The 24,124-nt window shown below is 44.5% G+C and overlaps 1 protein-coding gene across 3 annotated transcripts in view; it reads right to left on the bottom strand.

Moving 5' to 3' along the window:
* Positions 1–4,813: 4,813 nt before the first annotated feature.
* LOC133379450 (nuclear receptor subfamily 1 group D member 1-like) overlaps positions 4,814–24,124 on the bottom strand; it is a 48,979-nt gene continuing 29,668 nt past the window's right edge. For all 3 annotated transcript variants that reach the window (XM_061614738.1, XM_061614737.1, XM_061614736.1), the window contains exons 2-8: positions 20,786–21,076; positions 19,510–19,598; positions 18,391–18,535; positions 16,604–17,124; positions 10,328–10,513; positions 9,276–9,486; positions 4,814–8,201 (exon numbers count right to left, since the gene is read on the bottom strand). In XM_061614738.1, the coding sequence (XP_061470722.1) occupies positions 8,005–8,201; positions 9,276–9,486; positions 10,328–10,513; positions 16,604–17,124; positions 18,391–18,535; positions 19,510–19,598; positions 20,786–21,076 (1,640 nt within the window). In that variant the 3' untranslated portion in view covers positions 4,814–8,004. The remainder of the gene's footprint in view (positions 8,202–9,275; positions 9,487–10,327; positions 10,514–16,603; positions 17,125–18,390; positions 18,536–19,509; positions 19,599–20,785; positions 21,077–24,124) is intronic.

Below are 24,124 nucleotides of genomic sequence, written 5' to 3'. Positions count from 1 at the left end.
AATAGTCTTTACACAAGGAGCATCACCCTGTTGCTTACTCTCCTCTACGTCTGCCAGTGTGGTTGTGGACAAGAGGGAAGGTAAGCTCCACTAGCAGACTCTCAGAGATGCAGGGGACTTACCTCCCTCTCTCTTCTCCAAGCTCCAAAGTTCTCAACAATTCTTGCCTTGTCCAGGCCTCTTGGCGAGGTTTCAAGTCAAACAAAGTCGATGGCTGGTTACCGCAAGCTGAGGTGATTCCAGGGGCTGCAAGGCCAACCCAGACAGCACAGGAACAACAGGGCTATTGAAGGAAAGGGGCCTTAACTCCTTGGTGGTGAGGAGGTACAAAACATACATCTTTGCATCTTGCCAGATTGTGCACTGACGAGGGTATGATGAGTGGTGATGAGATGCGTGTGCAGAAATGGGCACCATATTCCAAGGTGGGCAGGGGGGGGAGAGATAAAAATGGAGCTTGCCTACATTGTAGGTCCTGGTGTGATGCACAGAAACAGTCGAGGGGGAGAATTGTGAAGAGGGAAGACAGGATCTCGCAAGGATCTCTATTTGTCTCTCCCTTTGCAAGGGCCTAGGTCAGCTTTTCCCAGCCTTGTGCCCTCTAAATGCTCTGGACCACAACTCCCATCATTGCAGGCCAACATGTCCAATAGTCAGGGATTATGGGAGTTGTGGTCCAAAACATCTGGATGACAGCAGGTTGGGCAAAGCTGGCCTAGGCAATTATGGGTAACAGTACAGCAACTCACTACAATGGAAACGTGTACATGCCTACTTGGAAATAAGGGCCCTTCCAAACAACTTGAGCATTCATACTGATTTGTTTGTAGGGAAGTTAAATGACGCTGCATCAAAGGAAGACTTATCCCACACTTTCCAGTACATCTTCCTGTCACTTTCCATATTGGATAAAGACAGGTCTTTTGGGGAAGAGGGATGGTTGTGCAAGATCTCTGGTATGTGATTGAATCCCACCTCAAAATAGTGACAGTCCGGAAGTGCCCTGATTTCAGGGAGGTTTACTCCCTAATAAGCATGTTTAGGATTGTGGTTGTACATCCCAAGCCATTACCTGTTTATTCAGAACGAAGCCCCACTACATCAATAGGACTCCCCCCCCCCCACAGCTAATTGTGCAGAAGACTGCAGGCTTAGTCAATCAATCAGTTACCTTATTCTAGGGATGGTGAACATCTTTTTCTGTCGAGGGCTGCATTCTGGTGGTGGACAGGACTAGAGCCAAAAGTAGCAGAGTTACCCCTTTTCTCACATTCTGACACCCCTTCTCTCTGTCTCTCTGGCACCCTATCCCCTTCTTTCCTTGGTGCCACCCACATGAAATTAGGTCAAGGCTTGCAGGCTCCCCATTCTTGGCATAATTAGTGAGTGCCCTCCATTAACCAGGCAGATTTTTTCTAAAACATTTAATTAAAGATGAAGTGCCTCTGAGCCAGTCTAAGACATTTTGCTGCTTGACGCAAAGAACAAGATGGAGCCTCACCACCCTACCCCAATTCTATATTTAGAAGCCAACAAGACTACAGTTGAATGTTACTTCAACAAAGGCAATGGGGAACACCTTCCATCATACCTGAGCGCAGCAGGCTAACTCATGACACACACAGCTCTGTCTGCTCCAAGCATCTGCTGCCTAAGGCAGCCGCCTCACTCTGCCTAATGATAGGGCTGACCCTGCAAAGTCAGTCAGCTCTATGGAGGGTGTTGGAAAGTTTCTGTATTTTCTCCAGTTACATTTGAGGTTCCCAGTGGTATCTTGGATGGTCCCCATGAGAGACAGGATGCTGGTTTAGATGGACCTTTGGTCTGATCCAGCAAGGTGATTCCTATGTTCACATGTACATGACCAGCCAGTGTCATGAGAACCTGTCGCCACTCACAGGGGTTCACCTTTTTAGCTGCCCCCACACAAATTTAATTTTCCTAGCATGTCCAGAGGTGGCATGCCAAAAGCCGAATCTCACATATAGTGGTAGAGACACACAACTGGCTAGCCACAAGCTGAGAGCTGGCATATGCAGGAAGTCCCCAAGGTTACCACACACTGAAGAAATCTGTATATAGGCCCCACGTGAGTATTTGGGGACAGGGGGAGAGGAAGGGAAATGAATGTGGCCTACACTGGCCTCTAGCGGTGAAGATTGGCCATTCCAGCTATAAAAAATGAGAATGCCAAACACATATAACTACAACTACGTGGATGTTCTTTTTCTTTTCTTTTCTTTAATTATATACATACAGAGATATATGGAGGAACAGTGGCTGGGTTATATAGAGCTGTGATCACTGAAATGCATCACAAGGATGTCCCTAAGTCAAGGAAGCAACTTTCAAGCCTTCTCCCTGGTGCTCATAAGCAGTTCCTTCAGTTTAACACACCATTAGGAAAAGGCAGCCAAAGCATTCTTAGAATGATCAGCTGTGAACCGAGCTTCCAGCTTGTGTTACAGAGATACATGACTTTATGCCAAACACTGGATTAATGCATTGCTTCCTATGGTTAAGGCCTCATTCACTTTCCCCTCATCCCTCACCTTACCCATTACTAATTTTGACAATAGTTGCAAAACTGCTCCAGGGATTGGTATGTATACCAGTCTTCTTTTACCAGAGCATTTTTTTCTGGAGTTCACCCCTTGGCAGTAGAATGTATTTGTATGAAGGACAACAACCATTCTATCAAACTCCCACTGCCTCTTTCAAAACATTACATCTGTCTTCACTCTGAATGTGCTTTAAACCTTATTGTTCGTGCTGAGAAGAGTGTTACAACAAGGAGGGAGGACTATGGGCTCCTCTTGAGAAAAAAAAAGTTCATACCTTACAGCTTGGGACCAGGACACCTTTTAATACCCAGTTGATCACTGCACTCTGAAGGTGACAGCCTCCAGCAGATACCATCTTAGGTCCGTTCTGCACAACATAGGAAGTGGACCTTTAGCACAGTGGCACCTACCCTGTGGAATTCCCTCCCCTTAAATATTAGACAGGTGCCATCTGTGTTATCTTTTCGGGATCTACTGAAGATCTTCCTCTTTCAACAAGCCTTTTAAGTGGAGACCTTACCCCAGTTTGCATCTGTTTTGGAGTTGCTTATTAAGATGTTTTTAAAGATTTTTTTTAAAAAATATTTTATTTTTAAAATGTTTTTAAGATATATTTTTTAGATGTTTTAAGGCGTTTTTAGCATTTTGTTGTTTGTTTGTCACCTTGAGCTCCTTCTGGGAGGAAGGGTGGGATAGAAGTTTAATAAAAAAAAAAATCTGAGCTGTTCATTCAAGACATTGTTAGCAGCTGCATATCCAATACAGAATATGACTCGCTGAATGTAACGGTGAACTTGTGACAGTAACAGAAGTAACACAAACTATCTTGTACAATCTGTATAGAAATATACAACACTGCCTTTGTCAATGTGCAGTCAAGTTGATTCAAGTGGCAACACAATCCCATGGTGAGATAGTGACATTGTTTTAAGGGCCCCACAAATCCATGCAAATTTGTCATAACTTTTGTCATTAAGCTTGTTACTATTAAGCAGTAGGCATACCCTGCGTATTGCCAACCTGGCCAGATGTTGGACTACAACTCCTATCGCAGCCAGCATGACTGCGGCTGATGGGAGTAGTCCAACATCTGGAGGACACCAGTTTGGTGAAAGCTGGCCTACCTAGTCCAGAGCTGCCTACTCTGATTGACAGCATCTCTCCAAGCACTCAGGCAGAGAGAAGTGTTTCCCTCTTCTGGGTTTAAGATGAAGTCATGCAGGATAAGGCTACCAATGGCTATTAGTTATGATGACTGTATACTTACCTCCAGGATCAGGGAGAAGATCATAGGGTCCTAGAATAGTAGAGCTGGAAGGGGCCTATGAGGCCATTGAGTCCAACCCCCTGCTCAATGCAGAAATCCAACTTAAAGCATACCCAACAGGTGGCTGTCCAGTTGCCTCTTGAATGCCTCATGTTGGAGAGCCCACCATCTCCATAGGTAATTGGTTCCTGTCGTACCGCTCTACCAGCTAAGAAGTTTTTCCTGATGTCCAGTTGAAATCTGACTTCCTGTAACTTGAGCCCATTATTCCATGTCCTGCACTCTGGGATGATCCCTCCTCTGTGTGACCTTTCAAGTACTTGAAGAGTGCTGTCTATCTCCCCTCAGTCTTCTCAAGGCTAAACATATCCAGTTCTTTCAGACTTTCCTCGTAGGGCTTTTTTTCCAGCCCCGATCATCCTTGTTGCCCTCCACTGAACCTGTTCCAGTTTGTCTGCATCCTTCTTAAAGCATGGTGTCCAGAACTGGATGCAGTACTCAAGATGAGGCCTAACCAGTGCCGAATAGAGGGAAACTAGTACATCATGTGATTTGGAAACTATACTTTTTGTTAATGCAGCCTAAAACAGCATTTGCTTTTTTTGCAGCCACATTGCACTGTTGAGTCAGTCTCCTTGTGATCAACAACAATTCTCGCGTGTAGTATTGTGATGTCTTTGAAAACTAGCTGCTGGGAAGCTGCAATGGGATAGGGGCTGTTGGACTCATGTCCTCTTTGTGGGCTTCCTAGAGGCATCTGGTTGGCCATTGTGGGGAGCAGGATGCCAGGTTAGGTGGGCCACTGGTTTAATCTTCGAGCAGGGCTCCTCTTGAGTTCTTATGCTACTGGAGACAGAAGAACTGATCTTGAGACTTCGTACACACTGAAGCATGCTCTTGACATGCAGTTTACAGACTGAAGCATTATTGACCTGGCTGTAATACCTTCATCAAAAAGAATAAATGCTTGTTTCACTGTTAAACAAGTCTTTATTTTATTTATATTTCAATGTATTTATTGCACTTCAATATTAGACAAAAAATAAACTCTCTCTCTCTCTTCCATGTCGGTATCTTTTGTGAGTCTTTTGGACTCCCAGCAGCAGCAAACAAAACCATCTTTATTTTCCCTTTGGAACAAATATACTCTGGTTTAGGGAGGGAATTCTTTGTTATAACATACATTTTTTTCCTCTAGATTTCTAAGAAAAGTGCAATGTTTGTTTTTTATTTTAAAAGCAGTGTTGAACAGCAGCAGCAGCAACAACAGTGTCCCTCCCACCTTGCAAAGAACACAGATATCTCCCACATCATGCACACAGGAGGGTGACTGAAACATGCCATGTGAGCTCCTGTAGATGGGATGTAAAAAGACCTGATATGTATCAATGCAGAGTAGGATGGAGAGGGGGGCAGAAATCCTAAAGGAGAGAAGAGGGAGCCCAAGTTCCATTTTGGTCAGCTCCCGCAAAAGTTTCAAAGGAGGGAAAAAACCTTTCAAGGTTTGGCTGCTTCTTTTAAATGTATACAGGGTAGAAACGCACTTGCTGTTCTGCTGATTCTTGTGTGTCTTCACCTCTCTCTTCTGAAAATGGGGGCACACGATGCTAGTCAGACCCCACCCCTTTTTGTTATAAAACCTGGTGGGAGCAGCTCAAGTGCTTTTTGCTTTAATTCAGCTTCAAAGAGATTTTGCAGCTGATTGGAAGATCAACCTGTGCCCCCTCCAGGTCTGGCTAATGGAAACACTTTGATCCAGCAACTAGTGTGTTTATAACCAGAGTATGACATACAACAGCTGACGGGAAACCATTTGGGGGGGATCTCTGGATCTATATAGTCAAGGCTGTGTGTAATCTATGTGCTTGCAATTCCAGCATCCTCCAAGTATGGAATTCTGGCACAGAATTCAGCATCCTGAGAATCTCAGTTTTCTTTTTTGAGTGGAAAATAGTCTTCCCCCTATGGCAGAGGAAATAATTTTGAAAAATTGGGCTCTGCCTAGTAAATTCCTAGAGCCAAACTACACATGAGAATGGCAGAAAGGTTTTCTTCAAACATTTGCCCTGATCACATGTAAAAAGGGGGATGAGGGGGTACACTGAACCCTCCCTGCACTGGACATCTTCCTCTCCATCATAGCTCTTTCCCTCAGGCACTTTTATCTCAGTTGGTATTGGAGCCTGAATCAGGGGAGAAAACAGCAGCACCTGAGGAAGGGATCAGTGCAGCAGCACCCCCATGTGTATCCCTTTGATGCTCTAAACCTACACTTTAGACATGGGCCTGCCAACACCATGCGTAGTTTGAGCATCAGACACCAAGTAGAACTTCCAGAGTTCTCCAAGTAGAACTTTAAGAGATCAATGGGTGGAGCTTCAGTATTATGTGACGCTTCCTGTGCCCCCCACCCCCAACAACCCTTTTTCCTCACTAGCAGAAGCAGAACAAATTGCACAGAATAAACAAATACAAGATTTGTTTAATCTGCATAATTTACTCAGGACACAGGTTCAGGCATTTCTTGGTACAGAATCTGGTTGTGTGTGTGTATGTCGTTATTTATAAAGTGTAGAGTACACACAACCCCAAATATAGTGAATGGGGAAAAAACCTGGAGCCAGCACTTCTAGGTTCCATTCTGTCCTGGGAAAGGGAACCTATGGATAGGAAAGAGTGATTAGGCAAACGTCTGGGGTTGTACTTGAAAATCTGGAATAGAGGTGGGGTTAAATATAACCAAGGCAGCTCTGGAAGATAGTCATGACTCTGGGCTTCTATGGGGAGCAAGATCTAGAGGTTAGGAATGGAAGGCCGGGTTCTAGAACTCTGGGAGACAGTACTCACGGCTTCATTCTTCAGGTAAAGAAAGAAAGCACCATTGCCCGGAAGGAACCGGGCAAGTTGGGTGGAATGGTAGTAGGAGTGTTTGCTTTGCTTAGCCCTTTCTTCCTAATGGCTCAACTATTCTTTGCTTGTTTCCCTAAACCTGACTTGGCATGGAAGGAGCCCTGGTGAATCCCAGCCTTCTTTGTCACCTCTCTTGAAACATTCATCTGCACTCATGCGTCTTCCATTTGCCCTTCTGAGAAGCTGCCCCCCTCACAACCATGTCTGCTCAGAAGTAAGTCCTACTGAGCTTACTCCAAGTGAGGTTAGGATCACAGCCTTAACCTCTCCACAGCTTTTCTCCTCCCACCCCAGCCAGCAGCCTTGTTAGCATGCTATATGGCTGTCTCACAGAGCTGAGTGCAACTCTACCTACGGACTGGTGGAAGCCCCTTTTGTGTTTTTGTTTGAGACACTTACAGAATATATATTATATAGATATAGACACCCATGTCAGACATGACAAAGAGGACTGTGGCCCCACTTGTTCAATTGCAGAAGTGGAAAACTGGCCTAATTTGAGTAGCTCTACTTTACATCTTGAAGAAAACTCCTACCCTGTAAAATTTGTAGTATATACTGAACTTTTTAAGACCAGGATAGCAATTAGCCCTCTATGTGCTTTGGGAGGAAAGCAGCACGAAAACAGAGCCAACAACAAAACCAAAGGGGGGGGGAGCCTGAGACTTGGGACTGTGGTAGCATGCAGATAAAGGAAGGGAGCTCAAGGTGAGGATGTCCTCTGTTTTCCTCCACTTCTCCCGCCAAAGAGCTACCAATAATAATTACTATATACAATAAGCCCAGTGTCTTTATATACAGAACCTCAACACAATATCATATGGAAAGAACAATATATATGTATGTATGTATATATATCAATATATATATATCAATATATATATATCTATATATATCTATATACATCTATATCAACACACATTTAGAAAACACAGTACAATGTGTGTCCAGCTCATTTGCTTGATCTCTTCTAGCAAAATAAATGATCTTCAATCTGCACAGTGCCATGGAGAGCGCTATCTGGGAAACACACCCTTCCTCCTGTATCTGATCTCCTCACCAGGGAGGGATCTGCTCTAGCAGATCCCAGCTGTGATGGGCTATGGGCTCCCCTCCCTTGCCGGATCCCTTGTGCTCCTCTCCTTTCATCGTCACAGTCTTCTCCCAAAGAGCAAAATTTAGTCCAATGCATTAAATTTGCTTGATGGTTGATTCTTCTTCCCTAAACTCTTAGGGTTTAAGAAGCTGACTGGTCCAGCAGGCTTAAGGGTTGATTCGGAAGGCAAGGAGTTTCTCCGAATGCTGGTTGTTGAGGGTCCTCAGGTCAGGGAGACGAAGGAGCAGCTTGGGGAAAAGTGTGGAGTCGTCTGGGTGCTTCTTAGTCACTAGAGTTCTCAAGGCCCGTATCAAAGTCTCTTGAAGGATTTCGACTGCATCCACGTCAGAGATGCCTGAGCGATCTGAAGACCAAAGCAAAGGTATTCAGTTGTCAGAAATAGGAAAGACAAATGGAGAACAGAGAGGTTTGGTAAAATCAAAAGAGCTGCAATGTTTACTTGGTTGTTAGCAACAGGCTCACTTGTTAGAGGCACCCTGACATTATCATGCAGATACAAAAGACAATTCAACATATAAAATTAAGTTCCCCCAATTATCTAAATTCTGCACCAAGAGATTCTGCTGGGTTGTCAACCTGTATATTTTCTGTTACATAAAATTGCGTAATTTATCTAAATTTGCAAGATTTATTATTTTTTGTTTTTATACTACAGTGCATAATTTATTCTCTTTCTTCTATACATTAAAAGGCAAGGGTAGGGAAGCCCCACCACTGACTTATCAAAAATCTCATTCAACAAATGCTCTGAACTTCTGAAATTTTACATGACGTTTCTCAGACTTCCAGCTCCCCCCTCCCCCTAAAAGTTAACTCTTGTTTGCTCTTTTAAAATGAAAGCTAGGATTCTGAATAAACTGAATTTTGTGGCCAGTCTCACAATCACAACATGAACATAACCTATCTAGTGGTTAATATGTAAAAGGAGAAGACATAAGGGCTAAAGCTTGCCTAGAAGCCTTGCCTCCTCCTCATCCCAGGTGTACGGTTTGGCTGTGGTTACCCAGTAGGTGGAGAGGGAAATACCACCTGTGCTAGTTCAGAAACAAAACAGTAATTAAAAAAACTGGATAAATAGCGGCAGCTATAAAAATTAGGATCGATGAATCAGGCCCCCAATAATTACTTCAAATGTTCTAGATCTGGCCCAGTTTGCACAGCTAGGCCTGTGCTCAGCTTAACCCCTGCCCTCTTGTCAGTGAAGACTCCCAGAGTTCATCCTGAACAGGCTGGGTCCTGTTACATTAAGTGCTCTGAGGCAGGGAGGAGTTCTTTAGAATACTCCTAACACAGGACTGCAAGGGGAGGGACAGCCTTTAACAAACGTCACAGAAGCTTCTATCCAGGATAGGATGTGTCACTCCTAACCAACAAAGCCCTAGCCCAGTTATGCTGCCATGACAGAGCACACTCTTACCTGCTGAGACAAGGACCACAGCCATGAAGAGTGCCATTTCCTGTGCATCCAAGCCCAGGGAGCTGAGCTTCTCGCTGAACTCAAACATGGCATCCAGGAGGGAGCCCATGCCCATGGTACGCAGGCTGCGGAGTGAGTATGTCTCCCCGCTCAGGAAGGTCACCACCTTCTCCTTGGGACTAAACAGGGAAGAGAAGCGCACCATCAGCACCTGGGAGGGAAATAAGAGAGAAAGGGTGAGGTATTGCCTGTTTAAGCAAAGGTGGTGCCATTGCGACAAATATCCCAGCAATAAAGAAAATCCCCAATTGAAAAGTGCCCCTGAACGTAGCACAGAGAAGCCTAGCAGGTCTGACTTCACTTTTTAGAGCACTGTTGCAGAACAAGTTGCATTTGTTAAACTTCACCCTGCTGTGCAGCTGTTCAAGGCACAAGAATGCGATTTAAGTCAGGACTTTCACGTCCCCTGCATGAGAGAGGGTTGCTAAGCAACATCAGGGTTCCCTAAAAATGCAACCATCTTGCAACACAAAAAGGAATGTACAGATTAATTTGCATAGCCAACGTGGTGCCCTCCAGATGTTGTTGGGTCTCAGCTCCTACCAGGCCCCAGCCTGCATGGCGAATGTGTTAGGGATGATGGGAGCTGGGGTCTAAAAAACATCTGGACGGCACCACATTGGCTACCTCTAGCATCAGTTATTCTTCGCCCAAGAAAAGCATGCACCTGGCTCCATCTGTGAGGAACACAACAGCAAGCGCAAAACTGCCTGGATAATGCTACCAATGCCTACTTGCTACAATGGCTACATTCTACCTCCACTGTCAGAGGCAGAGTGCCTCTGAATACTGAGTGCTGGGAGTCACAGGTGGGGAGAGTGCTCTTGCACTCACATTCTCCTTGCAGGGTTATTATTATTGATTAATTCTGTATCCCAGCCTTCCTCCCATCGGCTTCCCACAAGCATCATGTGGTTGGCCACTGTGAGAACAGGATGCTGGACTAAATGGGCCAGTGGCCCGATCCAGCAGGACTCTCCTTATGTTCTTACCTGGAAAGTGCCCGCTTTGAGCAGCATAACTTGGTCCTGCTGGCAGAGCAACTGGAATCCTGGAATGCTCTTGGCAAACTCTACCACTTCCTTGACGGCAGGTGTGAAGCACTGTGAAAATTCCTCCCATACTTGCTGACTGCTCTTGCCATTGCTACAGTAGGGGGTGGCGTTCAGAGGACAGGCCTGCATGGGACAAGGATGTCGACAAGAAAGGTGAGCTTGATCAGACCAGAAGAGGCCCTTGCGAAAGAACTGATCCAGCAAACAAGCAACACTACGTATTAGGTTACTTTAAAAAGATGTATCTTCACTTCTACCTTATATTACAAAGGGTAGCATACGTAATCAAAATGCACAGGGGGGAAATCAGTAATCAGTGATTTATTGGAGAAATTCATAGTCTGCTCTTCATTTAAAAATAAATCCTAGGGTTACAATAAAAACATCATAAACTAGAAGACTAACCAATTTTATTTAAAACATCAACATCAATATAGTAACAAGATCAGTACATCTGTGAGGGGAGGCCACCCAACTCCCCCTCCAATTATTATTGTTGCAGTTGATATAGATAGATACACACACACACACACACAGACATTGGTTTTATGTTGGGAAAGATTTGTAAGAAACATAAAAAACTGAAACATGTTGCTTGCATAAGTATTCAGCCCCTGTGCTTGGGAAGCTCCCAGTTTACACAGATGAAAGAAATTGCCCTATTGAGGACACAATTACCTTACCGTTGGCCTCCACCTGTAAACTATTAAAGTTGCTATCACATTGTCAGGATAAAACCCCCGCTGTTCAAGGATCATCGGTCAGGCTGTGTATCTGAAGGAAAATGAAGACCAAAGAACATTCTACAGAAGTGAGAGATAATGTAATACAAGATATAATGTAATTCAAGAAGTTAGAGACAATGTAATACAAGAAGGAGACTTGTGAGAGAAGCCACAGAGAGGCCAAGAATCACTTTGAAGGAGCTACAGAGTTCAGTGGCTGGGAGTGGAGTAATGGTGCACCATTCAACCATATCAAGAGCTCTGCATAACACTGGCCTGTATGGGAGGGTGGCAAGAAAGAAGCCGTTACTCAAAGTACCATCTGAAAGCGTGTCTGAAGTTTGCCAGAAAGCATGAGAGTGCCCCAGCTGCAATGCGGGAAAAGGTTTTGTGGTCAGATGAGACCAAGATAGAGCTTTTTGGCCAAAACTCAAAGCGCTATGTGTGGCGCAAACCTAACACTGCCCATGCCTCAAGACACACCATCCCTACAGTGAAGTGTGGTGGTAGCAGCAGCATCAACAAGGACTGGGCATCTCGTTAAAATCGAAGGAAGAATGGATGGAGCAAAATACAGGGAAATACTACAAGAGAACCTGCTTCAGTCCACTAAAAAACTGAAGCGTAGGAGGAAATTCACTTTTCAGCAGGACAATAATCCCACGCACAAGGCTAAAGCAACATTGGAGTGGCTCAAGAATAAAAAGGTGAATGTCCTACAGTGGCCCAGTCAAAGTCCTGATCTCAATCCCTTTGAGAGTCTGTGGTGCCCTTTAAAAATTGAGGCCCACAAGCGACATCCAACCAACCTGAACCGAATCTGCTAAGAAGAATGGGCCAAAATCCCTCTGACACTGTGTGCAAAGCTGGTACATACCTATCCCAAAAGACTTAAAGCTGTTATGGCAACAAAAGGTGGCTCTACCAAATACTAATGTGTGGGGGTTGAATACTTATGCAAGCAACATGTTTCAGATTTTTTTGTTTCTTACAAACATTAGCCAACATAAAACAAATGTCACCTTACAATAATTGATTTTGAGTTTCAGTGTTTCAAAATAAAATATCATACAGAACGAAATTATAGTGTACCACTTGTAATTCAGTAATATGAGAGCATTGGTCAGGGATCTGACTACTTTTGCAAGACAGTGTGTGCGTGCGTGCGTGCGTGCGTACACACACACACACAGAGTAGGGCCCCACTCATACGACAGGTTAGGTTACAGACCCCCGCCGGAAAGCGAAAACTGCCGAAAAGCAAACCAGCTGTAGCGTGGGGGTCTGGAACCTAACCCGCTGATCGCACCAGAGGAAGAGAAGATCAGATCTTCCCTGATCGGATCAGCTCGAGCGGGAGTCTGATCACACCAGAAGAGGAGAAGATCAGCTATGGCACACTACAGCTGATCTTCCCCTCCTCTGGCGTGGTCAGCTGGAGTGCGGGGAGCTCCAGCCCCCCCTCCAGCTGATCGCCCCGCTTGTGCTGTATTAGCGGAACGCCAAAAAGCAGGGCGCTGGGAAGCGGGGCCCTACTGTATATGTATATAATCCACTCTTCACTAGCAGGTTAGATAAATTTAAAATACAGTATTAAAAACAGAGTATTAAACAAAAATTAAAACACATTATATTCACAAGAATAGGGTGGGTCCTAAAAACATACATCTCGAGCCCCTCTAAGACACACACCTTAACGCGGTGAGGGGGTTTGAGAGTGTCGAAGAAGCTGGCAGCAATGCCGTCAGGAAGCAGGACCAAGAGGCTAGACTCCTAGCAGGGTCACCCAAGGCAGAATGGCCAAAGCTGAGACACCAGACTGAGATGCATCCAGACTCAGAGAAAGGCAATGGTAAACCCCCTCTGAATACCTCTTACCATGAAAACCCTATGAATAGACAAAATGCAACACGAGATAGTGCTAGAAGATGAGACCCATAGACGGCACTCACCGAGCTACCGAGGAAGAACAACGGACAAGTACGAGTGGTGTGTGACTAATGATGCAGCTGGGTCAAAGCTGAAAAGAAGTTCAGAGGCTGATGCACACAGATGTGAAAGGAGAGTCCCGAGTTGTACGACGCACACAATAGGAACATGGAATGTGAGAAGCATGAACCAGGGAAAGTTAGAAATTGTCAATCCAGAAATGGAATACTTGGCGTGAGTGAATTAAAATGGATGGGAATGGGACATTTTCAATCAGGCAATTACAAAATATTTTATGCAGGAAATGAGAAATTAAGACGAAACAGGGCTACTTTAATAGTGAGAAGTGATGTAGCAAGAGCAATCAGGAGCTATAACGCAAGGTATGAGCAAGTGATATCAATGAGATTTAATGGGAAACCTATTAACATAACCATCATGCAAGTGTATGACCCAACAGCAAACTCAGAAGAAGAATTGGAAAGATTTTATGCACAAGTACAGGAAGAAGTTCATGTGCTGATAATCATGGGGGACTGCAACAGAGAACAGAGAAGAACTAGGAATTGTGGGGAAATGGGGCTTAGGAGATACAAATGAAGCAGGAGAAAGACTTACTGAATTCTCTGAAGCCCATAATTTGTTTCTTGCAAACACATTTCTTGAGCAACCAAAAAGATGACACGTGGACATCACCAAATGGTCAATATAGGAATTAAATTGATTATATAATTGGTAGCAGAAGATGGAGAAGTTCCATGCTTTCTGCAAAAACAAGTCCAGGAGCAGATTGTGGTACAAATCATGAACTGGTAATATTGAAAATCAGAGTAAAGCTAAAGAAGAAGAACAAAGCAATCATAATGCCAAAATACAATTTAAATAACATCCTAGAAGAATATAAATATCAAATAAGGAACAGATCTGAGGCTTTAAACTTGACAGAGAACTAGAAGAACTATGGAGTGAAGTCAGAGACGTTATCAGAGAAGAATGCCAAAAGACAATACCTCTAGTTAAAAAGAGAGAAATACCTCAGTGGATGAGTGAAGAAACTCTTAAAATGGTTAAAGAGAGAAGGAAAGCAAAAGCAAATGGAAATAGAAACATGGTCAGAACCCTAAATGCAACAATACAGTGACCAATACGTAGTGACAAAGAGAACTATTACAATAGTTATTGTATAGAAATAGAAGAGGACAACCAAAAGGGAAGAAAAAGAGCCCTATTCCAAAAGATTAGAGAAATTAAAGGGAAATTTAAACCACGAGTAGAGATGTTGAATAATCAACAGGGGAACACACTGACTGACCGAGATGAAATAAAAGGAAGATGGAAGCAATATACTGAAGAGCTATATAAAAGAGATGCCTGGATGACAGATTCATTCACGGAGGAACCGTATGAAGAAGAACCAGAAATTTTAGAATGTGAGGTGAAAGCTGCTCTTAAAATACTTGGAAGAAACAAATCACCAGGAACAGATGGCATACCAACAGGGTTGCTACAAGCTACTGACACTGAATCTGTCCAAATTTTGACAAAAATCTGTCAAGAAATATGGAAAATAAAACAATGGTCCACAGACTGGAAGCATTCAATATACATCTCAATCCCAAAGAAAGGGGATCCCAGGGAATGCAGTCATTATCAAACTATTGCCTTAATATCCCATGCGAGTAAAGTAATGTTCAAGATTCTACAACAAAGGCTCTTACTGTATATGGAGCGAGAAATACCAGATGTCCAAGCTGGATTTAGAAAGGGAAGAGGTACCAAAGATCATATCACAAACATATGTTGGATAATGGAACGGACCAAGGAATTTCAGAAGTAAATCACCCTGTGCTTTATAGATTACAGCAAAGTCTTTGATTGTGTTGATAATGAAAAGGTATGGAATGTTTTAAGGAAAAAAGGGGTTACCACAGCATCTGATTGTCCTGATGTGCAACCTATACTCTGGACAAGAGGCTACTGTAAGGACAGAATATGGAGAAATCGATTTGTTCCCCATCGGAAAGGGTGTGAGACAGGGGTGTATTTTATCACCGTATTTGTTTATACACAGAACATATCATACAGAAAGCGGGATTGGACCAAGATGAAGGAGATGTGAAAATTGGAGGGAGAAATAATATCGATAATTTAAGATATGCAGACGATACCATACTACTAGCAGAAACCAGTAATGATTTGAAATGAATGCTGATGAAAGTTAAAAAGGAAAGCACAAAAGCAGGACTACAGCTGAACGTCAAGAAGACTAAAGTAATAACAACAGAAGATTTACATAACTTTAAACTTTGTAACTAGGACTCCAGCACACATTTGGGTCATCTTTGAGTCATCTGGATTTTTATTTATTTTACTGGTGGCTTCCTTGTGTGATTGTAGAAGATGGTGCCCTGAAAGATGTAGCTCAATCTGCACAAGGTGGCTGGCTAGCAGATGACCCTACAACTGTAGCAGGATGTTGGACTCTCCAATGCAAATTTACAAGGCGGAGAGGAGGGGAAAGTACTGGAGCAGAATTGTTCAAGAAGTGCAGCTGGATCTAACCATGCAGCAGAATGATGTGAGGGCAAGAAGATGGTCCTGAAGTTATAGAATGGACTGTACCACTTCAGACTGAAATGAGGGCTCATGTTTTTGAGTTGGATAAAAACAAAACAAAAAACCCTCCACAGGTATAGAAAACTAGCACAGAAGGAAAAGACTGGGCTAGAACCATTTGTCCTTGTGTGCTAGTTTGCTGCTTGCAGGGATTCTTTGTATATATATTTTTTAAAAACCACACACTCAAGGGAGCATTCAAAAATAATATTTGTGCATCTGCAGTGTGAAGTGGTATATCGCAGTCTATGACACCAGGGCTTGATCACCTTCTTCTGCATATGTAGATCCAGCCAGAGGTATTTCTGGGTCAGCAGGTAGTGAATGTAACGTGGCAGCATTTCCAGCTCAAGGCAGAGGACGTAGCTGAGCCGTACAGAACTATGTGTAATGTATACATGCAGCTAAACCTTAGAATGATATTGCCCTGATTCAAGTGGGAAATTTCTAAAATAAGGTTGGCAAGGTACCATTATTTAATCCTAAAATATATACATTATATTTATTACTAGCCCTTTGGGCTGTTGAAAGTAGCTCTCAGTTTTTAAAAATCAGTCAATACAGTTCTGCAGCTTATCACTGCAGTTGCACCAATTTCCAACAGAGGGACCTCAAGAGTTTTCCATCGGACATCAGAGCTGTCTTATTTGAGATCCTGCAGCAGGGTTAACAAGGTAGGGCTGCATCACTGTGATCCCTCTTATTCTAAAGTCAAATCACATCTGGGATTAATGAAAAGCTCATAAGCAGGGTGTGGAGATAGCCATCCCTTGTTGTTTGTCTCCAGGATTTGGAGATATAGTGCCTCCAAACATGCAGGTTCCATCCTGAGCAATCATAGTTCTTACCCATAATTAACAGATCTATCTTCTATAACATCCAAAAACCTGCCAATGTTCTTGTGGCTATCACAACATGCCCATTATAATTAATAAGTACTTACAATGCCTCTGCTGGTTGTCCCCCGCCAGGGGCAGCCCCTCTGGGCATTTGCCTCAGGATAGCTGTAGTCAAAGGCTGGATAGTGTCCAGCATTGTGCAGATAGCCAGCCTGCTGGGCCTGGAAGATCTCGTTGCCGAAGCACCGGGGACTGTTGTCCACAAAACTGGGTGGCTCCTGAGGGCCATAGCTGGAGACGTGCAGAGTGGCCGACTCGTACTGCCCATAGCTGTAGGAGTTGCTAAACTGCTGCTCGTTGTAGTTGGTCAAAGGGCAGGCCTCACTCCTTGGAGACCCACTGCTGCGCTTCCCCAGGCGGTCCTGCCCGTTCACAAAGATGTCATGGTAAGCCCTTGAGATGGCACTGATGGCCTCCTCTTCCTGGGCATTAGGGCTGGGTGGGGCATCTGCCTCAGGACTCAAGCCAATGTCCATGGGGGCCTCGTTCAGGCTGTTCATGTAGCTCTGCATCTCATCAAGCAGGCGCTGCTTCTCCCGTTTTGGAATGCGCCCAAAGCGCACAGCTGCAGAAGGGAGAAAATGCAGGAAAACGTGGGTAACATGGGGCAGAGGGGGCTGGACTCTGTGAAACAGGCCCTTCTCGGGCATATTGTGAGGAAGGCTCCATGGGCGGCAGGAAGAAGAAGCCTAATAATGAACTAGTATGATTTTCTTAGGAGCTCCAACACAATACGACCACTCAGCTCACTAGGCTGCTCGTCTGGGAAGGCAGGACGGTCTTTCCCTGGAGAAGCAATGATTATTGACCCTGCCTATATGCTCGGGGTGTGTGTGTGTGACATTCTGAGTACGCATGTACACGCATGCGCAATGTTGTTTTTGCAACTTGGGCGACTACTGATTTTGGTATTATCCTTGTGCAGACAAAGCAGGGAGGGCCAGATCCAAACTGGCTCCAAAATACACAACATCACTGCAAAGCCAAAATTAGCAACCCATTTCTCAAGCTTCTGGGCACATCTATCATGTACTCCAGAGAACCGCTGTGACCATTAATCACAGGATTCTGCTTCCTTTCTGGGCATGAGGGGCTCCTCCCACATCTTTCTGTTGCCCTCAAAATCCTGGCTCAGCAGCATAAATCAGCCCAGGATTCTATTTATCAACCAAGGATCTGCTGACACTGTGCCCTTGTAAAAGAGCAGTAGTGGTCAGCCATTTCTGTGCCTTAAGGAGTTGCTTGGGTTTTGTACCACTGGGCACATTAATGCCAGAGCATACCTGGGTCCAGCCCCCTTTTATCCTGCCCCCTCTGTCCTGTTCCCCAGCCATCTTAGGGGGAGATGCCACCATTCCTAAAAAAAAGTATATTTTACTGGACATTAAATTTATTTATTTATTTATTATTTGATTTTATCCCGCCGTTCCTCCCAGCAGGAGCCCAGGGTGGCAAACAGAAACACTAAAAACACTTTAAAACATAATTTAAAAAACCCTTAAAATACATTAAAACAAAACAACGTTAAAAACATTTTTTTAAAAAAGCTTTAAAAACATCTTTAAAAAAGGGTTGAAAACATATTATTAAAGAAAACAAAAGCAATTCTAACACAGACGCAAAGTGTTAAATAAACACTTTGCCTGAAAAGAAAGAAATGCAGTCACTTCAACGCGCTTTAATGTTGCTCAGCTAATTTGAATGCACTTGAAAGAAAGCCACAGGGCCTGTTATTGATATCATTCATAATTCTGGATTGTCACTGAAAGTAGTTCATTATAGCTGCCCCCACCCCACCTGAAACACGCTGTTGCCCTACCCAGATGCTTACCATCTCTTGACATGCCCACTGCCAGGCACTTCTTGAAGCGGCAGTGTTGGCAGCGGTTGCGGTTCATCCGCATTATCATGCAGTTTTCATTCTTCACACACATCTTGTAGTTGATGTTCTGCTGAATGCTCCGGCGAAAGAAGCCCTATAGGACAGAAGCAAAGAGGGAACAGGTTAACAAACATGAGCTCGCTCTCTCGCGCACACACACACGTACCCACACAGCGTCCACACTGACTCACTTTCTGCTCTACTTTTAGAGTTGTTTTTAAAACTGAAAATGCTGCTAGTCCTGAAGGGCTGGACATGTCTCTTTCCAAAAGCTGGCCAAAGGGGCTGCAATTAGTTCTAGAAAACCTAATGAAAGCTAACTTTCCCCTGAATTCCTAGGGGCCAGTTTGGACGGACAACAACAAAGTAGGCCTGATCAGCAGCAGGGGTGTTGTGAGGAGGTTGCCCAGACAACCTGAGCCCCAGGATTTTCTGTGGCAAGCTCTGGCTCTCTTGCCCCTCCCCCCCCTTTAATTTTTTTAACAAATTATTTTGCTTGCAGGTCAGCTGGGTTGCAAAGTGCAGGGCTACTGAGACCTCAGCCACCCACCACCTTAATTTGCCCAGAGGCATCTATACACCAGTATATTCCAATTTTATGTCAACTCATGTCACAAACCTTTGCCCCCTGGTCATAACTGAAGCATCCCTTTTGTTTCTCCTGTTTTTCCTACCACCACCCTGCCCTACTTTGCTAGGGGGCAGATTGCAGTATATAGCAGGCCTGCCTTCAACGCAAATAGGGAAAAGAGGAGGAGAGAGTCAAGACTAATCACTTCCGCAAGGCACTTTAAAAGTAAACTAATTAATGTAGAGTTCACACTGAACTGTTATGTAGCCCAGGTAATTATGCAAAACACATCCATGTGGCAGAATTGCATGTTCTCTGCATGCCTGTCTTCCATTACACAAGTGCGGGATTTGATATCAGGGGCCAAATTCAGTGTCTTAAGAACCTCAGCTTTGTTATTTTTTAAAAATGATTTCTAGTTCTATCACTCCAAAGAGATAACGTGGACAAACAAACAAAACGAAGGGGGCAGGGAAAAAAATGAAGATGTACCTCACCTTGCATCCCTCACAAGCATGGACACCATAGTGGAAACCTGAGGCAATGTCACCGCAAACCTTGCAGAGCAGCACCATCCCACCTGTCTCTGTTGAAGGAGAGAGGAACTGTGGTTAATTCTCCACCTGTGTCTCCCTCCCCAAACTGCCTCTGCCCCCTGACACACCCCCAACTTGGTGCCCTTCAGAGGTTTCAGGCTATAACTCCCATTAGCTGCAGAGAGCATGGCCAATGGTCAGGAATCATGGGAATCTGTAGTCCAAAATACCTGGAGATTACCAGGTGGGAAGGCTGGTTTTGAGAATGTTGGCCTAATGGAAATGGAGGTTCCCAGCACAATGCTGGACTTGCTGGAAGTGGCTTTGGCTAGGTCAAACATTTCTTCCTGTCTTTAAAAGGGGAGTAACTATGGGCTCTCATCCCCACACATATTGTCACTGTTAAGATACCTTACATTAAAGGAAATGTTGCTACCAACATGGAGCCTTTGGGACAGAGTAGATTATAAAATCTCAGTTAACTAGGCAGCTTAGAGCCCCCTGGGATGGCCATCTTGTCTTGTTTTTCCGAACAAAGCTCATCCCCAAGTGTTGTGTAATGAGCAATTTTCAATATGGAGGTGGTTAAATAAATAAGCACCTACACAAAGGTGGAGTACCCAAAGTGAGGTTGTTCCCTCCTCCTCCCCCCACTCCTGACAGAATAAAAATATTTTAAAAAGCATATTAGGTGACTATTAAGGCAACTTTTATTTCTTGTGGGCCAACACCACTCTCTTTACTTTTTGTGTCACTTAGGGTGTTCCATACGCTTCATAACAATGCTTCAAAAGTACATAACAATGTATGTGGAACACTTTGGACACACTAAATGCTTTACCAAAAAGCTGCTATAAATCCATACCACAGTCTTGTAAGATAGGTCAATATTATCATCCTCCTTCCTGCAGAAGAGGGAAGGAGCAGGGAGTGAGACCAAAGAGTTTTTTGCTTGTTTAAGGCCACCTAAGAGGTTTGTGGTTGAGGTGAGATTTGAATTAGTGACATCCTGGCTCACAAATCATTCTCTTAGCTGCTGCACACAGCAACCAATGCCTCACTCACACTGGAGCCAAAGGTTTATCACCGCCCTTGCTCTTAAAAATCTGAAAATGGGGGAATTGGGAGTCTGGAGTTGCTGTCTTTAGCTCTGTTACCTGTCTTCCTTTGCCTCTGTCCTCACCCTCCCCCCACCCAGCAAAAGCAGAACACAGGTGACAAACTGCGAATCACTTACTTGTGAAGGTGCCGGTGGCTCCATTCTGCTTAGCAGCAGGTACCCTGCTCGGCGCTGGGGGTGACTGACCCTTGCTGGGGTAGCGAATCCCTTCAGGAAACTGGAAAGCTACCTTGGGCGAGGACGGGGAGCTGACCTGTTGAGGCTTGATGGCTCCAATCTCAGTGAGGGTCAGCTCTTCCAACGAGGATGGCAGGGAGTGTTGTGGTGAAGGCACCCGGTATCCACTGGGAGGGCTGCCCGGGGTGGGGCTGGAGCCAGCTGTGGAGCCCACGTACAGGATCACACCACCTAGTGGTGAGAAGGAGTAAAGGGGAAGATGAATATTGGAACAACATTATGAACTTTTATTTATTTATTTAGAAGATTTATAAACAATTTAATCCAAGTGTTCCCTAAGTGGTATTCAAATAAAATTATAGATAAAACACAGCTAAAATCCACAAAACAATTAAAAAAAAACCAAATATACATAAATGCATCTTCTTTAAAACACAGATAAAACCAGTAAAACTTTTAAAACAAAGATAGACAGCTAAATTATGTATTTGGGTAGGCTTGCTGAAACAAAAAAGCTTGCAGCGGGCATCTAATATAACATCGCGAGGGTGCCTGCCTACTGTCAACAATTGCCATGCCTGGTTTAGCATTCTGAACTTAGGCCAGCCACAATAAAAATCCTGCAAGTACTACAAAGGCCACTTCAAGTCCAAACCCTGCCCCGTCGACAGTAGGACCAATGCTACCCGGATCCCACAGATCAGCCCATACAGTTCATACGGGTATTCTATTATTAATATGAATAATAATTTAATTTATTACCCACTCTCCACCCTTAAGTCCCTGGGCAGGGTTAAAACAAATTCTATACAGGTGACTGAAAATGGACATGGACTGCCTTCAAGTAGATTCTGACATATGGCGACCCTATGAATAGGGTTTTCATGGTAAACGGTATTCAGAGGTGGTTTTACCATTGCCTTTCTCTGAGGCTGAGAGGCAGTGACTGGCCCAAGGTCACCCAGTGAACTTCATGGCTGTGTGGGGATTCGAACCCTGGTCTCCCAGGTCATAGTTCAACATCTTAACCATTACACCACAGAGCAGTAATTCAGGATAATTCACAGAAAATGCCAAACCACACCATGCAAGGGAGAGACCCCACCACCAGCAGCACAACCAGTCTGATCATTCCACTAGGCTAGGCCTGCATAATTCAAGACCCACTAAGCGGTGTGCAGACCAGGAGGTATGTACTGTGGCCTGCCAGATGCTTAACAGCCTCCTTGTTATTGCAGTCTCAGGCAAGCAGGGAAAAACACAATAAGCATGGCTGCTGGGCTGCATTTTGTCTGATGGTCACAGGTTTTGCAGGCCTGCATTAAGGTTACCTCAAGGAAATGTTCTTGCATGCAATTCCATGTCACCCAATGAGAGGAAATCAAGATTCTGTCGGTGAGGGGGCAAGGGACCCTTTCCAACTCCAATGAGCTACCACAGAGAAGGTGAAACCTCTGCTTCCAGTTCCTGACCTTGTGGCAGCGATGTGGAATGGAAATTTTTCCAGCACTTTTATTTTTCCAAGGAATTTTTTCATAAGAATGGATGCCAATTTCAAATACAGTATTAGGCAAGCCATTTCAAAGTTGCTATGTACATTTACCAAATACAAGTATAAGAAACATGCTGAATTAGATCACCCTTTAGGGCATCAGACAATTTTTCAATATAAACTGAAAATCTTTAGATGCGATTACCTCAATTTGCATAGGAAAATGTTCTGAAACATTCTTCCAGCCGATTTTTCAATTCAGCACATTATCTGCAAATCTTGGTGGCTGAGGAAGGGGCAGGGTCCATACACCTACAAGTTGCCACTGCCTGGAGGTGAGCATGGTGTGTGTGTGGGTGTGTGCATGCGCTGCCAGGATGGGGGAGCAGGGCCCGTTGGAGTAACACATGGCCCTCCCAGGTTGTGACTTTACAGAAGGCCCTAGGAGCCTGCCAAAGGGAATGGGCATCATTGGTTCAAAGAGGAGAAGGTCACTACACTCTGCTGCTGGGCACCTGCCCTCTCACAAGCTGAGTCTATTTCTGCCTTGTGCCCCACCAACTTGCCTGTAGGCAATGGCAGCCAGCTAGTCAACAGATCCTTCCAATTCCTCAGCTCCCATTTCGTGATGTCCAAAAAAAGCAAAAAGCAGTGTGGACTACTATAGGGCACTGCTTAAAAGAGAGAATAAAGGAAAAACTGTAAGAGCAAGTCCCCTGTTGCAGTTTGGAAATGGCTTGTGGGTCTGAATAGGCTGAAGGCCATTGATCAAGTCCAATCCCTGTGCTGCCAAGCTGCATAGAGTTCCCCTGAAAAGCTGCAAGGTTATTCTGCACTCTGCTGAGGCTGGAAGTCCGCCTGCTCAGCTTCTCTTACTAAGGGAGAATTCAGCTCGCATGGAAAGCAATAGTAAAACAACAAAAACAACAAAAACAACAAAAACAACAATTTTAACTGTACCTTTAACATTTATCCAGCAACTATCTAGCTGTGATTTCAAACCACTGTTCCTCCACCCTATCTTTGGTTGTTATCACAAACAGTTGTTTCCCCTTTTCTGGGAAACCAGCCTTAAACAGAGTCATTGCCACTGCAAACTACCCTCCCTCCCTCCTTCCCTGCAAAATCCCCCTTTCCACTGGGGCACTGAACTGCCAGCTGTGCCTGAAGGTGTGAGGCCAATGACCAACTGAATGCATGCAGCATGAAGCCTCCATGTGGTCTGGGAACAAAGCCTGGGAGGCATGTGCTGCAGAAAACTAGGGCAAATGGACAGCACACATATAGTGAGGCACAAAAGCCCAAGTGACCATCTGAAAGCCGCTCCAGGGAGGCAGAGGTGATGCAGGACCCCACAAGATGCCTGTCAGTGCCGGACCAGAGACCCCTGTGGCTCAGGGCAAGCTTCTGTCTAAGGGTACATTTAGAAAAATGCTTGGTCAAATTGCCCCTTAACGTTCTTTTTAATTTCTTTGCACTGTCAGGTCTCCAGGATATGGAAGGTCCTGAACCTAAACTCAAAGGAGTATTGGGGTGGAAGCTGAGCCTATGCACTCATGTTTGGCCAATGGAAGGAACTATAGGGAGACTAAGGAAGGAAGCCTCTTAGTAAGAATAGTTTGCAGCAGGTCAAGTGATACTCCCCTGACCTCCCTATAAAGCAGGGGAAAGGATCCTGCAGCACTCCAGATGCTGCTGGACTACAATTCCCATAATTCCTGAATGGCCACAGCTCAGTAGTACAACAGCCGCTTTGCGTGCAGAAGGTCCCTGGTTCAATCCCCGCA

Source organism: Rhineura floridana, chromosome 3 (assembly GCF_030035675.1).
Source record: "Rhineura floridana isolate rRhiFlo1 chromosome 3, rRhiFlo1.hap2, whole genome shotgun sequence".
Classification (NCBI taxonomy): Eukaryota; Metazoa; Chordata; class Lepidosauria; order Squamata; family Rhineuridae; genus Rhineura; species Rhineura floridana.
This window is presented reverse-complemented; position numbering and strand designations above follow the sequence as displayed.